This window comes from Acartia tonsa, chromosome 3 (genome assembly GCF_053477335.1).
Source record: "Acartia tonsa isolate MP-2025a chromosome 3, ASM5347733v1, whole genome shotgun sequence".
In the NCBI taxonomy this organism is placed as follows: Eukaryota; Metazoa; Arthropoda; class Copepoda; order Calanoida; family Acartiidae; genus Acartia; species Acartia tonsa.
This window is the reverse complement of record NC_137262.1, coordinates 6,948,548-6,965,665: the sequence shown is the minus strand read 5'-3', so window position 1 is coordinate 6,965,665 and position 17,118 is coordinate 6,948,548. Positions and strand designations below refer to the sequence as shown.

At 30.5% G+C, this 17,118-nt stretch overlaps 1 protein-coding gene across 1 annotated transcript in view; it reads left to right on the top strand.

Annotated features, from left to right (window-relative positions):
* LOC145315072 (uncharacterized) overlaps nt 1-11,791 on the top strand; it is a 32,114-nt gene extending 20,323 nt beyond the window's left edge. Inside the window, exons 4-6 of the mRNA XM_080155112.1 lie at nt 4,980-5,056; nt 8,416-8,482; nt 11,534-11,791. Coding sequence (XP_080011238.1) covers nt 4,980-5,056; nt 8,416-8,482; nt 11,534-11,705 — 316 coding nt within the window. The 3' untranslated portion in view covers nt 11,706-11,791. The remainder of the gene's footprint in view (nt 1-4,979; nt 5,057-8,415; nt 8,483-11,533) is intronic.
* Nucleotides 11,792-17,118: the final 5,327 nt, after the last annotated feature.

The window sequence follows — 17,118 nt, the reverse complement described above, 5'->3', positions numbered from 1 at the left end:
ATTTTATGCCAATTATTGTGTTTACATCAAGAAAAATCATATTTTTTGTTCCTATACCTTTTTTATATCATAAAATGTGAGAAACTGCTTTTTTCATATATAAGGTGAAAAAAGTAACACTAAAGAAATTTTTTTTGCCCTAATTATGTTCTAAACTTATAAATAAACATAAAAAAAATTTTCTAAATAAGTCATTTAAGGCATAAAATTAATTTTGCAAATTAGCATTGCAGATTTTTGCAAATAACTTGCAAATATGATTTCTGCGGATTTTCTAATTTTCATAGGCATTTTCTATATATATTCCTCTTTCCAAAAATACCACTCTTGTCAAGATTGGATAAAAAAATCTTTGTCGTTAAGATTCCATAACTGTGAATGGTTAGTAACACCCATTAGACAACCTATAATTGTATGATGAAATAATTCAGGAGATATTTTTGGCTTTGCCTGATTATTGGTCACAGCATTTAGCCATACTATTGCTAATATTTTCATCGTATTATAAACAGCTCTCCATGGATATTAAAATGAAAAATTATAAGATTAAAACCATTTTTGTCAGCCCCGATGGGTCGAATGACCGGGCTAACAAAACTAGAATTATTTTTTAAATTTTGTTGTATTATTCGTGGAAAATTGTCTGTAGTTCGATACTGTACATAATTTTTCTGTATGGCGGAGAACCGGTTTTAATACACTGGATTCAAACTGGATATTCAATCCTTTATCTTCCTGACTTGAGTTTATAAATCTTGTGGATTACAACCCCTGGTTCATGCCTAGACTACTAGAGTGTATACATAGTAGTACTCAGCGTGTATACTTGAGAATTGTCATTTACTTCTTTTACTTTTTTTCTCTCGCACAGGAATAGAGAAATAGAGAATTGAACTAAGTAAAAGTGTCTGACTTTAATTATGACTTAAAATAAAAAATAGCCAATTAGAGGCCACTGTAATTTTACCATTGGTCAATTACAGTGTATACTGGCCTCTCATTGGCTAACATTTTTTGCATCATAATCAGAGTAAGACACTTGTACTACACTATGTTCCTGACAGTGACAAAAAATCGATTTTTACATTTTGGAAAATACACTTTTAAACAATTGTTTAGTAATATACACAAGTTTTTGGAAATAAAGTCGAAAGAATTAGCTCTTTACTATGAAAAATAAGAATTTGATGTGTAATTACACCAGAGGTTTAGAATTAAGTTCCTTTTCATCATAGTAAACAACTATTTTTTCGGTCAACTAAACTACATTTCAAATCAGTGTGGACCCTTTATTTTTCAAACTATTTTTGAGTATTATATATTTTTGGAATCAGTATATAATAATTTATACGTTTAGCCTTTAAAAGAAGTCAAATCTCCATTTTTTGTTGTAATTGTAGGTACTTTTCTATACATACCCGTTTCTTGTAAGATAAACAATTTTCTTAAAATGAAAATTTTACGTTTGGGTCCAGAACTAAAAATGGCAAAGGATGGCAATAAAATCCTCTCGTATGAGTAAATTAGAACTATGTATAATATCATAGAACCTTAGCCTAATCTTCCGAAATCTTGCGAAGTTTGCTTTTTTAAGCTCTTAAGTAACCAGGGTCAATCAAAAAAATAACAATTTTTTAAGGCATAAAAGTAATATATTTTTCTTATTGTTTAAAACACATATTCAATTTAACTTAAAGTAAAGAAAAGTTTTAAATCAAATAAAAGATTATCTACTAATTCCTTAGCTCTTATCTGAACTATCATACCTCTTATTGGGGGGGGGGGGGGACATGGCAGATTTACCACTATCAAAAATACAGTGATAGTATTGTCATAAACACAGTGATTTGCTGTCATAAACACAGTTTTACTGTCAAATTCACACCTGCACTTTTAGGGGGTATGACAAAAATATAGTAATTGAACTGGCATATTCACAGTTTTGCTGTCAATTATACACCTACATATTGACAAAAATACATCTATTAAATTTATAATTTGTCAATTATACACCTACATATTAACAAAAATACATCTTTTAAAGGGGTAGTTTTACGAAATGCATTTGAACTTAAATTAGTGAACCGCATATTTTTTGCTACTTGATGGGTTAAACTATATTTATATGACATATATTTGAAAGAATTTCAATTTTCTACCACGTAGTTTTGAAAATATCAAGACTTGAAGATCGTCTTTTTGTGATATATGCAATTAAAAAAGACGAATTTCAAGTCTTGATATTTTCAAAACTACTAAATAGGTAACTATATTTGTCTGTTACCTTCTTTTGATACTTTTAGAATTATTGTTGTGTAGATTAATTTACATGATGAAAAAATGAATTAAAGGCATAGTTGCATGAAGTGCATTTCAGAAAAAATATGTTAATGAACAACAATCTTTTTTTTAAATTAGTGCAACTACTCTATAATCCAATATTCGTCTGTTACCTTCTTTTGCTGACTTTAGAATTATTGTTGTGTAGATTAATTTAACTATAAACATTAATATTTATAAGTTTTAAACAACTTGGGTAAAATACTAAATAGTATAATGAAAACTAGCGGCTACGCCCCTAGAGGCCTCTAGGGGCACTTTAGGAGGAGAGAGTCAAATTTGATAACCCAATTTCTTATTCTAAATTTTTAAAGAAAAAGAAAAAAAAAATTTGGGGGGGGGGGAAAAAAATTTTTTTTGGGAGGGGGGTGCACCCCCCCTCATTTTTAATTTTGGTTTAAAAATTAAAAAAAAAAAATTTTTTGGGGGGGGGTTTTCATTTTTGGGGGGGGTTGGGGGTGTCCCACCCCCCAAAAAAATAGTTATAAACCTTCGTGGGAACTATGAGAAGCTACCCTGTTAAGGTGAACCCGATCGGTTCAGCGGTTAGCGAGATCCTTCGGTACAGACACACAGACACACAGATACACAGACACACAGACATCCTGTTACTTTAGTATAAGGATAGGTGTATTTTTGTCATTAAAACTGTGAATTTGACAGCCACATTGAATTTCATGGGTGTGAAAATGACAGTAAAACTGTGTTTATGACAGTAGTGAAGGTGTAATTTTGACAGTGGATAAAAAAATATTGCCAAAAACACAGCTATAATCGAAATTGACAAAAACACACCCACTTTTTGTCAAAAACACAGTGGCTGTATTTTTGCTAGTGGTAAAAGTGGCAGAACCCCGGGGGGGGGGGGGGTTGCTCGATTTATATCAATCTTGAATCCCATTAAAGCTAGAAGTCTAAAATTTTATATGTGTTTTCCTTCATCAACAAAAAATATTCTGATTTTATATGTTTAACATTATCTACTCCCTTTACCCTTTTATTGAGCAACCTTTCACAAAAGGTTCGTTAATACTTATTAACAAAGAAGAACAGAGTAGAATTTATATTGATTAAGATAGAAAATGTTTCCTTTAAAGTACAATGAAAATAAAAATTAAAGTCTTACATATCTATGATTTAAAGGGATAAGACAATAGCAGATAAATTAATGTACATCCCCAATGCTAATACACAAAATTGCCCATTGTGTATTCTATAAATTACATTCAGTTGTTGAAATGTTTGGACACTCAACTAATAAACCAACCAATCAGATTTAATAAAAGTCCCAAAAGTTGTTGTGCTTACAAATAAGAAAACACTATTATAAAACTTTGTGGACTAGTATTATAAACAGCCCATTGTTCCCTCCCTCCCTGCTTAAATATACATACACCTGTATTTCATTTTCGGATGTAGTAATATAGGATATTTTAGTATTTTGGTAAGATGAAATGCTAAGTTTAAGTCATAAAAAAAAATATTTTTGTTCTTTACCTGTATGATATGCAAGGTATCCTGGCATCCTGTGCCTGCCAGGATGGAGATATTCAACTATGTGTCGTACTCTTTTAAAACAAGTCACTCAGTTATAGTTCTCTATCTTTCACACACAGAAAATGAGACAGAAAATTCCAGAAAGGGGGGGGGGCGACCCTCCCCCCCCCCCCCAGACTGTTAAGGGTTATTTAGGTTGTGCAATATCTTTTGATATAATTCCCCTCAAAAACAAAGGAAGTTACAGCTTCATAAATGTGCTTATTAGACTATCTTTACACCCCCTGATGACGCCCCTTGTGTAAAACCCCTATTATAAGTATTTTTCACCATTTTTTAAAAAGATATATGTATACTTATTGCTATTTTTAAAAAATTTATCAACATTTTCAATTATACACTCTCTATGATTTTTTGTCATTTTTCGGGATTTATGGAACACAGTGTACTAGGTTCAGAGAGTTTAAATAATAAATAATCAAAAAATGGTATAAAAATTTACTGATATATAATGTACTAGCGGCTTCGCCCCTAGCCTCTAGGGGCTTTGCCCCAAGAGGTTTGATCTAACCAATTTTTCATAATTTAGATTTTAAATAAAAAAGAAAATATTTTTTTGGGGGGGGATTTTTTTTCATTTTTTTGGGGGGGGGGTTTGGGGTGTCCCACCCCCCAAGAAAATAGTTTTAAACCTTCCCGGGACCTATGAGAAGCTACCCTGTAAAGTAGAACCTGATCGGTTCAGCGGTTAGCGAGATCCTTCGCTACAAACAAACAGACACTTAGACAAACAGACAAACAAACAGACAAACAGACAGACATCGTTCTACTTTGTATTATAGATATCAAAGAGTTCGTTTATCTGGCATCGTGTTGGTATAAAACTTCAGCGAAATGTTATTTTAATAGCAGTTTAATTATGACTGGAAGCTTCATGTTGATCTCTAGGTGGCTTTGCTTTGCAGGGATCTGATAGGATAAAGCAATGGACATCCCTAATGATTAAATACACAAAATACCCCTTCTGTATATTTCAATTAGTGGTTGAAACGCGTGGACAAAAAAGGCTAGGGGTGAAGCTGCTAGTATTATATATTCTAATTTGAGATAATCTTGTAATGATATTCCATAATATTTTTCAGGTCTGTGAGTTTGTATGAAGCAGAGATTATCAGTCTTTCAAAGTCTTGTAAACACATAGACAAACCTTTACATAAAGGTAAGATGTTAGAAGAAAAGCTTCTCTGAGATGGGTTTTTGAAAGATGCCGCGTTTTTTCGACAATTTTTTAGACATTGATTGATTGAACGAAGATGATGAAATTTCAACACAGAGTATACAACATAAGAATTAAAAATTTTAAAATTATTATTTTAGCCATTTGTAAGAATTCAAATATTAAAATGTCTAATACAACTTAAATCCATTTTCGTTGCATATTTATTAATGCATCTTTTTAGAGCTGTGTTAGACATTATACAAATGGCTAAAATAATAATTTAAAATTTTGAATTCTCAAGTTGTATACCCTGTTAAAAACCTTATTCCATCTTGAAGATCAATGCCCCGTACGATTTTAACAGAGTAATCAACTTGAGAATTCAAAATTTTAAATTATTATTTTAGCCATTTGTATAATGTCTAACACATCTCTAAAAAGATGCATTAATAAATATGCTGCGAAAATGGATTTAAGTTGTATTAGACATTTTAATATTTGAATTCTTATGTTGTATATTCTGTGTTGAAATTCCATCGTCTTCGTTCAATCAATCAATGTCTAAAAAATTGTCGAAAAAACGTGGCATCTTTCAAAAACCCATCTCTGTAGTTTTGTCTGTAAATATGTATGTTTTATAATATATATAGAGTATATTTATCACCCTAGATGTTTAATCAGACATTATAATCAGTCCAACTTAAAAAGGACTGCTTATAGTGGACAATTTCTAATCAATAATGTGGTGGGATTATTCCTATACTGTGTTCCTATTGCTTAAATTAAAGAATTGATCATCTAGACTTTCTATATTCATTGTACATAGTTGTTTTAGTTCTTGTGATTATATTTTATAGAAACCAAATCAATGATATTGCTGGGTGTATAATTTTTTAAAAAAAAATTAAGAAAATAAGATATTGATGATTTATTTCTGACAGAACTAAGTGGGTTAAATTAGCAAACACTTTTTATTTAACTAGCGGCTTCGCCCCTAGCCTCTAGGGGCTTTGCCCTAAAAGGTAATAAAAAAAACATTAGGTGCGTTCCTAAAAAAATTATGTGGGTAAGTATGGGTCGCAAATTTTCGCGAATAAATGTCGAATTCGCAAATTATATGCGAAAAAAATCTTCTAAAAAAATTGGGAGGGGATTTTTTGTTTCTTAGGTGGGTTGGGGGTGTCCCATCCCCCAATAAAATAGCCTAAAACCACCACAGGACCAGTAGGTATATTCCCTAAAGAGTGGAATCCAATCGGTTCAGTGGTTACCGAGATCTGGACGGACAGACATTATTCTACTTTGTATTATAGATAAAAGTAATACACTAAATGATTGGTATTTAACTGTATTAAGGACATAGGAATATCAAAATGTTTTTTTCAACCTTTTAAATTTGTTGAATAAATATAAATGTGGATAATAAGGCCAAACAAACAATTGAAAAGTTTGGTCGATTCTAAATGCATGTGCAGGGCTTTGTGAAGAAAAGTAATCTGAAAAAAGAATCAACTATATGTTAGCAAAATACTATGTTGGCATTTTATTAGGATCTCGGTAACCGCTTAAAGTAATTTGTTATTGATTTTTTGAAACACTGTCAAATATTTTTAACCAATATTTTAATCCACGCAAGGGTAATTTTATTTATCCTCATCGGATTTGTCACCATTTTATCGCCCCTTTCTTGTCCCTTCAGATCCCTGAAATCATAAGTATATAACTCTATATAACAAAATGTTAGGCATTTTGGGTAGAATCTTTATATTTTTTTCAGAATAATCATTCGTTTTTCTATTCATGCATATATTTTATATTGTTAAATGTTTAAATATGTATCAATTTAAAGTTTTATTTGGAAATATTTAAGTTGAAATAAGAACAGAATATATAGAAATTGAGAGAAAACGAGATATTTAGACAATAAAGTTGAAGAATAGAGGGACGAGAGTTAAATAGTTGCACCCCATTAGCCATTGACCCCATAATGCAACCTTATTGTTTCTAAGTATTATCAGATTTTTTAAAACAACACCATATCAAATCTATGACTTTTTAAGCTTAAGATTAATCTATAGTAAAAGAAGACTCAGTCACTTTCTTTTTCATTGAATTTAGTGAACATATGGACTCAATTATAGAGCAGCTTGACTTCCAAGAACTGAAATAAATACATAAATGTATAAAATGCAGATAGATTAAGGAAAACCAAACAGTGCAGTGGATAAAATGTTTAAACCCATTGCATATATGCCAAATCATAAAATACAAAAGCTCAAAAAAGTCAAATATAAGCAATGATGACAACATTAATATGTAGCGAAGCACAATAAAAAATCATGGATGGACAAAAGTGACTTGTTGAACAGATGTTTGTTTGTCAATTAAAGAGGGATGATGTAGCGAAGCATACATAAAATCATGAATAAACAATAAGTGTTGAACATATGATTGTTGGTCAATGAAAGAAGGGGAGATCAGACAAAAAAAAAGAGAAGGAGGATATCAATCAAAGAAAACAATAGCTTATACTTTCTCTTTTTAGCATGACCGACAGACTGACGATCCAAGTGATGCTGTACGTATTGGTGCAAAAAATGGGGACAAATTTTAAATTGTTTTGGCGTGTGACGTCATACCCCCATCTCTTTTCTAATGGGTTTCTTTTCTCCTTCCCTTTTCTTTCCCCTCACTTGTGACGTAAATAAACAGCCCCGTCAAATCAATTTAAAAATTGTCCCCATTTTTTGCACCAATACGTACAGCATCGATCCAAGTAATTAATATACTAGATACTCTTTTGTACCAGGTTTTTTCACTTAAAGTTCAACTATCTTAAATATCAGCCAAGAAAAGCACATTTCCACAATAACTTTCGGAATGACAGACGAACGGACAGACAAAGTGGATAGAATAGCAGCTTCGCTACAAAAAAGGATGATAAATTATATTAAAAGCGAAGCCATGAAAATAACTTAAAACTACAAGAGTAACATTAATTAAAACTTTATATTTATTTTTGCTCACGCGACGGATAGACATATTATTATTGGATATACCTAAATATATTTTAACTCCAATTTTATGAAATCTAAATGAGGGGGTAGAATTAATAAATATCTCAACACCCTTTCCCGTATGCCTTCTCGTTACATCTAATTTTCTGTTTCCCAAAAATAAATAAAAAGATAAAAATAAGATATCATTAAGACCAAAGACACATAGCAATACACCTATCTAAGAATAAATACAAATAATAATCGAATAGATATTGGTATTTTTTTCTGAATTAATAAGAAAAAACTATACATTGTTTGTAAGTTGATCTCTTTTATGATATTGAATACTAAAATATTTAGGAGACTTAGTCTGCCTGGAGGTTGGTAATGCAGAACACACCTCCAGTCCTTTGGGATTATTAACAAGGTAAAGAATGAAAAATAAATTAAAACAAGTTTACATTAAGTTTAGGTTAAATTGTCAATATAAGGGATGTTTAAAAAAACCAATCGCTTCACTCTTTTCAATATAAACCCTACAGTTTTGGTCAAAAACTAACAAAAAATGACCCAAATCATGTCCAAGCAATGATAATGAGAAAACACTATTAAATTTTGATTTCTAATCACCTCTCCTGAGCACTACAGCTCGAGTCCTAGCCCTTGTGGAAATTTTTTTTTATTCCTGTATTTATATTTACGACTTCATTGTCTGATATTCAAAGACCCAATACAACAAAATACATAATTAAAAAAATGTTTTCTAAAATGTTATACTTAACTGCATGTTATCAACACATAAAATGTTAAATATAAAAAATTATTGATGAAAAAGTTACTGAGAAAAAAAAACATTTTAGTTAAGATATACAAAAAATCTATGAACTATAATCTTTTTCTCAAATTAGCGGAGTGCTTTTTAATAAAGTTATTAAAATGCAGCATCAAAAATATGCATAGTGGTGTGGATTTAGGGTTGATTACTGTGTTTTTTTTCTCGGATAATTATCTACTAATATCTTCAATAACAAATACAAATAAAAACTCTTTTTGCCAATGGAAAAACTACTCTAGCATTCGTTCTTCTGTTTTTAATTTTAATTTTCTCGACACGTGGTTAATACAAATTACTGAGATTTTTTGATAATAATCTTTTATTATCATTTACGGAAATAATATCAAAGTTAATGCATTAGTTTGAGTAAATGTCAATTACTTTGCTTCTATATGAGATAGTACTGTTTAAAAATATTTGTTAATACTCCTTAGACTTCTTGATGCATTATAAATGACAGATTTAGTCGCACAATTATACAGTAATCAACTCAAACTCCAAACTGCATAAGCTGTTAAGTTTTGGCCCATTTGTTAATAGCCTAGCTTTATGCCTTTTTGCAAATAAAACATTCAGACGAAAGATTTTAGAATTTGAGAAAATCATTTCGTTACAAATCCACCTAAAAATACCATTTTAAATTATATTTTAGATAATATAAGCGGCTAAAGATTTTTAAATAATAAACTGAAACCTTTAAGTTTCTAAATTCTATCTAATTTAGGATTTTTACTATTGATTAATAGGTGGTCTGATATAAATTTTTTTATGAAAAATTAAATTTTATTAAATAATTTTAAAAATTAATATCATAAAATAGTCGTCTGAAAAAGTTCATTTTCGTTGTTATATGCTTTCCTGCATAAACCATTTTCTTTTGTTGTAAACTTGATCTATAAACACTTTATACACAACTTAAATATTATGCAAAATAACAAGGACAATATAAAAATAAGAAGGGTAGCAAGCAGCACCAATTAATTTACAAATTTAATTTTCAATCACAATGAAAGCATTACTCAAACTTAACATAAAAAAACATGCTATTTTATTTATTAATTATATTTAAAAGCAAAATTATTTGGATATTAATTTTTAATTTGAACAAAAAACAAACCTTTTCTAAACAAGAAAGTTTTGGAATTTAATGTTTCGTTGTAGAGTAGCTACGCTTAAAAACGAATAGCACTAACCTATTATTTGCATGAAATTCTATTTAATCCATGTATGCACCAAGTATAATGTCTATATTGAAAAAAAACAAGGACATCATTCTACATGAGAATCAAACCAAAGATTACATAATTATCCAATAACAGTGACGCAACCCAATCTTTCCCACTTTTGTATTACTTTTGTAGAAACACGATTTTAGTGATGTCATATTTTTCTTTCCCGAAAAAGGGAAGGGGGGAAGAAAATCTCTTCAAAAGAGATGGGGAAAAAACCCCTTTTCTCCCATCTCTTTTTTTCTTCCCCCCTTCCCTTTTACGGGAAAGAAAAATATGACGTCACTGGAATCGTGTTCCTACAAAAGTAATACAAAAGTGGGAAAGATTGGGTTGCGTCAATAACAGTAATAAAGATAGTATTTTTTTTATAAGTGGCTTAGCAAGTAATGTGTCTTTAAAAAGACAAAAGATACATTTTTTTTGTAAAATACTAAGGTTTTTTTTGTCTGTCATAAGATATAGGTAAAAACTTCACCGATTGAGTTTTTTTTTATATTTAATAAGCTTAAAGGATGGTTTTTGGGCTACTTTTCAGTCATCAGCCATACTTTTTGAAACACTTAAAAATAGGATAATATATTTATATATCATCACAAAATGTAGAGTAGCTACGTGGAATATTGAGTAAGAGTAACCTAATTGTTTCAAACATTTTCAATTCAGTTTCAGAATATTCGGGTAAAACTCCTAGATTTGGAAAATTAAAACCACTACTCCATAAAATGTTTTTTTAATGTGCTAAAATGTTAGGTAAATGCCTGAAATTTAAGAAAACCATATTATAGATTATAGTCTAAAGTTTAAAGATCACATTAAGTTTAAAATTCAAATAAAAGGGGGTGAAATGTTCAACTACAAAATAAAAGATTTTAACAAATATGTCTTCAATATCGATTTTCAATTTTTTTGCTTCTTTCGACATATTTTCGCCAGCTATGTAATATCGAGTTAACTAAATAAGAAAGCATAGCATAACAAAAAAGTTTGGAATCTTCTTAAAATTCCCTTTTTTTTCATGCAATAACATCTACTACAATTAAAAGCATATTTTAATTTTGATGAAAAAAAATAAATAAATATTAAAATTGATGTAATATTTAGATATAAATACTACAAGAACTTTTTCGTCCGCCATCTTGATTTGTCTTTCAATCATGTTTTATTGTAGGTTTGAATTTAGTAAAGCGTTTGATATCATAGACTGATCTCCATATATAGACGTCCAATGGGGGGGGGAAGGTAATGGGGCGCTTCCCCCCCCCAAAAGTGAATTACCCCCCCCTCCCCCCCAAAAAAGCTTGGACGTCTATGCTGATCTCCTAAATAAGAAATCTCTATATAAAGATAATTAAATTTTTTGCAACCCTTATTAATTATTAGATTAAAATGATATTATGTATATTTATTTTAGATTTAGCCTAGACAGCAGCCATGAGGAAGACTCAAGTTTTGGCGGTAAAATAACAGAAGGTTTGCGCGGCAAACACGCGCGCAACTGTCATGGCCGACTCATTTTCACTAAAAAGTTAGGAAAACACCATTATTGCCATACTGATGCTATATTGTTTACAATTGAAAATTAATTAATTCTATTTAAAATTGTATCATTTCATCGTCTTTTTATATAATATATTTCTTATTTATTTGTTGAAATAAATTTTGATTTTTATATTGGTTTTGTTGATTGAATGATTGATGAAGGTTGGGAAAAAAGAATTTTAGTCTGGTAACACACAGAGATAAAAGAATTGTCAATTTTTAAAGCTTCTCTTCAAAATAAAATGTACGTTTGCCGACTATTTAATAACAAAGTATATTACTACCCTAACTCTAATGAAATATAAATACACCAGTGGCTACGCCTCTAGAGGCCTCTAGCGGCTTCCCCTTCTTACTTTTAATTTTAGTTTTAAAATAAAATATTAAAACTTTTTTTTTTTTTTTTGGGGGGGGGGTAATTTTTTTTTGTGCGACTTACATTGGAAGAGTGGTAGTACCCTCTTCAAAAATAGTTATGAACCTTCCCTGGGCCTATAAAAAGTTACACTGTAAAGGAGAACCATATCAATTCAGCGGTTAGTGAGATCCTTCGCTACAGACAAAAAAAGCTTACTACTTTATTTAATAGGATATCAGATCACAGAAAAGTGAATGTTTCACTTCAAGAAAACTACTTTGGCTTCAACGGTCAAAAGTAGTAACAGCATAATTTTGTAAGAACAATTTTGGAGATATAATGGCTATTATTCACCTGAAATTGAAATTTCCCTTTATGACTTAAATTGAAAATAGTTTGATTTTTAAGAACTCACTGTTGACTTGTCACATAAAAAAAGCTTCTAATCCCTTGATCCCGTGTGTTGTAGCAGATGCTGTTTTTCTGATAATTGTATTTGCCAGATGTGCTCACAGCTCACTCAACATGTTTTAATCCAAATTGGCAAATAACCCTGTTGAACCTTTAAACTTTATATTTGATTTTGTGATCTTGTTTGTTTAACAATTTATGTCCTAGGTTAGGTTAGGTTATATTGGGTACTCAGTAGCCCAGCAAAGTTAGGTCACCTTTCAGGGTTCGCATATCCTTTAGGATATTAATGGATCCAAAGTGATAAGATAAAGGACAATAAATTGATGTACATCCTCAATGATGATAGACAAAACTACCCCTTCTGAAGACAAAAATTATTGGCTTATTATTGAAAAGTTTAAACACTGCTAGATCATATACCACTTTATCAAGATTTAATAAAAGTCCCCAAATTTTTAAGCCATTGAATAAAAGAAGTTATTTACAACTTTTTGAGTCCAATATCCCAAACCTCCCTGAAATTGATGAAAGAAGTATCTGATTATTATTTGGAACAAGCATAATAATAATAATACAATTATTCCTTATTTTTACACTAAGTAATAAGAAGAAATATTATATATTATAAAGAATACAGGGTGGTTATTTGAAAGAACAAGAGAATGTGAAACTTGAACATATTTTTAGTTATGTACTGTATGATTATCTAGGTTCACTTTATGTGACGGGGAAGGAATGGGGAAGATAAATGGCCTAAAACCGACCAGTGCATTGTGCCATTAACGATTTAAATCTTCTTTAAAACCTGTTCCGTGGTCTGCGAGATCTTAATGGACAAACAAAAACCTTTATACTTAATTAGTTAGATAATTTCTTAAACCCAAACAAACAAGGTACCAAGACCCGTTTTCATTTTCAGTTGGCACCCTGTATAAGATATGTAAGTGTGGTCATTTGAATTTTATTTTCCGAATTTGTACACAATTTCCTCGGTGTTTCCTCATCCTATCTCAATACTTACTACTAGCTAAAAAGCTTCAAACTTTAAAAAAAAACTAATTTTGAAAGTTTGGAAGTTTGAAGCTTTTTAGCTAGAAGTAAATATTGAGATAGGATGAGGAAACACCGAAGAAACTGTGTACACATTCGGAAATTAAAATTCAAAAGTGTTAATGTTTATTCAATACACACATTCCATACCTTGATAACAAATAATATAAGCAAGGCCTGTCCATAAACATTCCAAGAACATTTTGTATAATAGTAACGCAGCTTTCAGAAAAAATGTCTAAAATCTCAAAATTTTATAGGCCAAAGTATTATCACTTTTAATATTAATACCAATTGACCAACCATCAAATGTTGTAATGTTGGCCCAATCCAAACTTGCAAGAAACTTCTTCGTGTATGATGCTAGTGCTTGTAGATACAAAGTCAAAGGGCATCTCTGACTGTAGTATTGGCTTAATTGGCATGGGCTTTCTGTAGAAATATTTCGAGTTTAAGGTTTGAACACGCCGCGTCATACTTAAGACGTTAAAAATGGTACATTTTGCTGCTGTGCAAAGTGTGTGACATTAACAGTAAAAGTTAGGGATAAGGTTTGATCGATAAACAGGCGAAACTCATAACTATTGAACTGCAAGACTAAGGAATTGACCTTTTACCTGACATACATACTAGTTAGTGTAAGGAAGCTTGGCTGCTAAATATGTAAGCAATGCCTGTCTCAGAAAATAATAATCAGATGAATAATAATCTAATGTATATACAATCATACTCATTGTAAAAAAAAACAAGTACTAATTATTCATAGGTAGAGCAACAATAACAGAGGATTATTATAATTTAAAGAATATTAGTTTCTTGGAATATAATGATCAGATGAATAATCTATTGCAAACGAAAGAACAAAAATTTGTCTGTTTGTTTATGTAGTGCAGCAAAACACATACCAATTTCGGTATCATCACTATGAGTGGCGGATTATGCGAGTATGAATATCAAGAATAATATTTATCAATATTCTTTTATTTTCTAACACATACTAATGCATTTATTGTTAGAAACAAAATAAGTGTACTGGTAGAATATTAATAGGTGACGAAAAATAATCTTACAAAAACAGCCAATCACAGCGGCGCATTTTACGAAATGCGCCGCTGTGATTGGCTTAAATTCTGCGCGGGGTGATTTAGCGCACCATTGAAATGATTTAAAGATCCAGCTCAGTTAAAACACCGATGCAAAAGCTACACATACATTTTAGGGAATTTTCCAGATAAGCTTACGACTTTCTTTAGTGTCTAAAGTCCAGGGGCGAAGCCATAAGAAGTAATACAAGCAATTTATTAATTTAATTTTTATCAATATATGAAAAGCAAGTAAAGCAATGCTTCTTATTTCTAAATTGAAACCATAACAGTTATAAAAGCTTTTTGATGGAAACTATTTGGAAAACATAAACAAAACCTTTGAACACTTTTCCCCAGAGGTAAGGGATAATGTATCTGAAGAACACTACTGGTTCTTTTAAATTTTCCCATTGCTAGCATCTAATATTTATTTCCGATTAACCAATACTTGCAACTGTTACTGGACAGGCGGTTTTGTTAGAAATCCACCATAGTTATTTATCGCATCGAATCATAGACAGCTTTCAGCGGAAATTAATATCAAAATTTAGCAAAAGTGCTATTAATTTTAGTATTTTTATTTTGATATTCGTGAGAAATTGTCTATAATACGAAGCTACACATAATTTTTCAGTATATCTGAGAACTGGTTCAAAACCAGTGGATATTAATCGGTTTTGAAGCAATACTGGAAAAGTATTTTATACTGTTATTAAGACTTGTTAAGCCGGTTCTAATGACATATCAAAGAATATGCTGTTGGGGCAGCTGTCCAGCCGTTTCGCAGATAAGTCAATCAAAGAAATCCTTCGAATTTCCAGATTGACATGATATCCCTTATACCCTGATTATTAGACATTTTCTTCTGATGATACAACAATAATACAATACACAATCTCAAACTTTTTGTTCACCCTTTTATAGGGAAACGGAAAACAGTTTTCTGAAATGACAATGGTAAAACAAGGACTAGCTTGTAAATTGGTATCTATCTATCTATCTGACAAAGACCAAATTGCGTCAAAAATCTATCTATCTATCTATCTATCTATCTATCTATCTATCTATCTATCTATCTATCTATCTATCTATCTATCTATCTATCTATCTATCTATCTATCTATCTATCTATCTATCTATCTATCTATCTATCTATCTATCTATCTATCTATCTATCTATCTATCTATCTATCTATCTATCTATCTATCTATCTATCTATCTATCTATCTATCTATCTATCTATCTATCTATCTATCTATCTATCTATCTATCTATCTATCTATCTATCTATCTATCTATCTATCTATCTATCTATCTATCTATCTATCTATCTATCTATCTATCTATCTATCTATCTATCTATCTATCTATCTATCTATCTATCTATCTATCTATCTATCTATCTATCTATCTATAATATGAATATATCCACTTATCCCACCTAAAGGCTTGCCATTAAAAAGCTTTCTAATACAAATGGCTAAACATTTATATACAAACTATTCAAGTTTTTCTTTCTTTTTATATTTTCCTTGTTTTGGGATTTACTTAGAATTAGCCAATGAGAGGCCATTATTGACCAAATGGTAAAATTTATAGTGGCCTCTCATTGGCTAATTTTTTTTTTACGTCATAATCAGTCCGACACTTTTACTGTGTTCTTAGGATGTCAATTAAAGATACAACGAATACTTTTTGGTGAATATTCTACTGTCTTATAATTATCTACTGCATAACTCACTTTGTTCGTCAGTCTGTCATTAGATAAAGGTTTCTGCTTCTCGTTAGATATATCTCCGTCTTTCTTACACTTTTCTTTTTCTTCTCAAGTATTTTTACAATAATAAACAAGGATGACAACATCTATAAAAGCAAAGCCCTCAAACGGTAGGACAAACGGACATTAATACTTTTATAGTGTCAAAACTGAAAAAGCAGAATATAAATGAACAAGGATGACAACATCCATAAGTAGCGAAGCACAAAATTTCGTGAATGGGACTGACGGTCATTGTTGTTTTTTTTCAAACGACGGGAAATTTAATTTTGATATCTTTAACTGAAAAATTTTTGAAAATCGATTAATAAACACCAAAGATATGGGGGAAAATGTAAAAAATATAAAAATAGCCAAAAACCTGCAAAAAGGCAGTCTGACCGTCATTGTTGATTTCTTCAATTGACCGGAAATTTAATTTTTATATCTTTAACTGAAAAAATTTTGAAAATCGGTCCATAAACACCAAAGATATGGGGGAAAATGTAAACAATATAAAATAGCTATAAACCTGCAAAAAGGCAGTCTGACCGTCATTGTTGTTTTCTTCAAACGATGGGAAATTTAATTTTGATATCTTTAACTGAAAAAAGTTTGAAAATCGTACCATAAACACCAAAGATACGGGGGAAAATGTAAAAAATATAAAAATAGCCAAAAAACCTGCAAAAAGGCAGTCTGACCGTCATTGTTGGGTCTCTAAACGACGGAAAATTTAATTTTGATATCTATAACTGAAAAAATTTTGAAAATCGGACCATAAACACCAAAG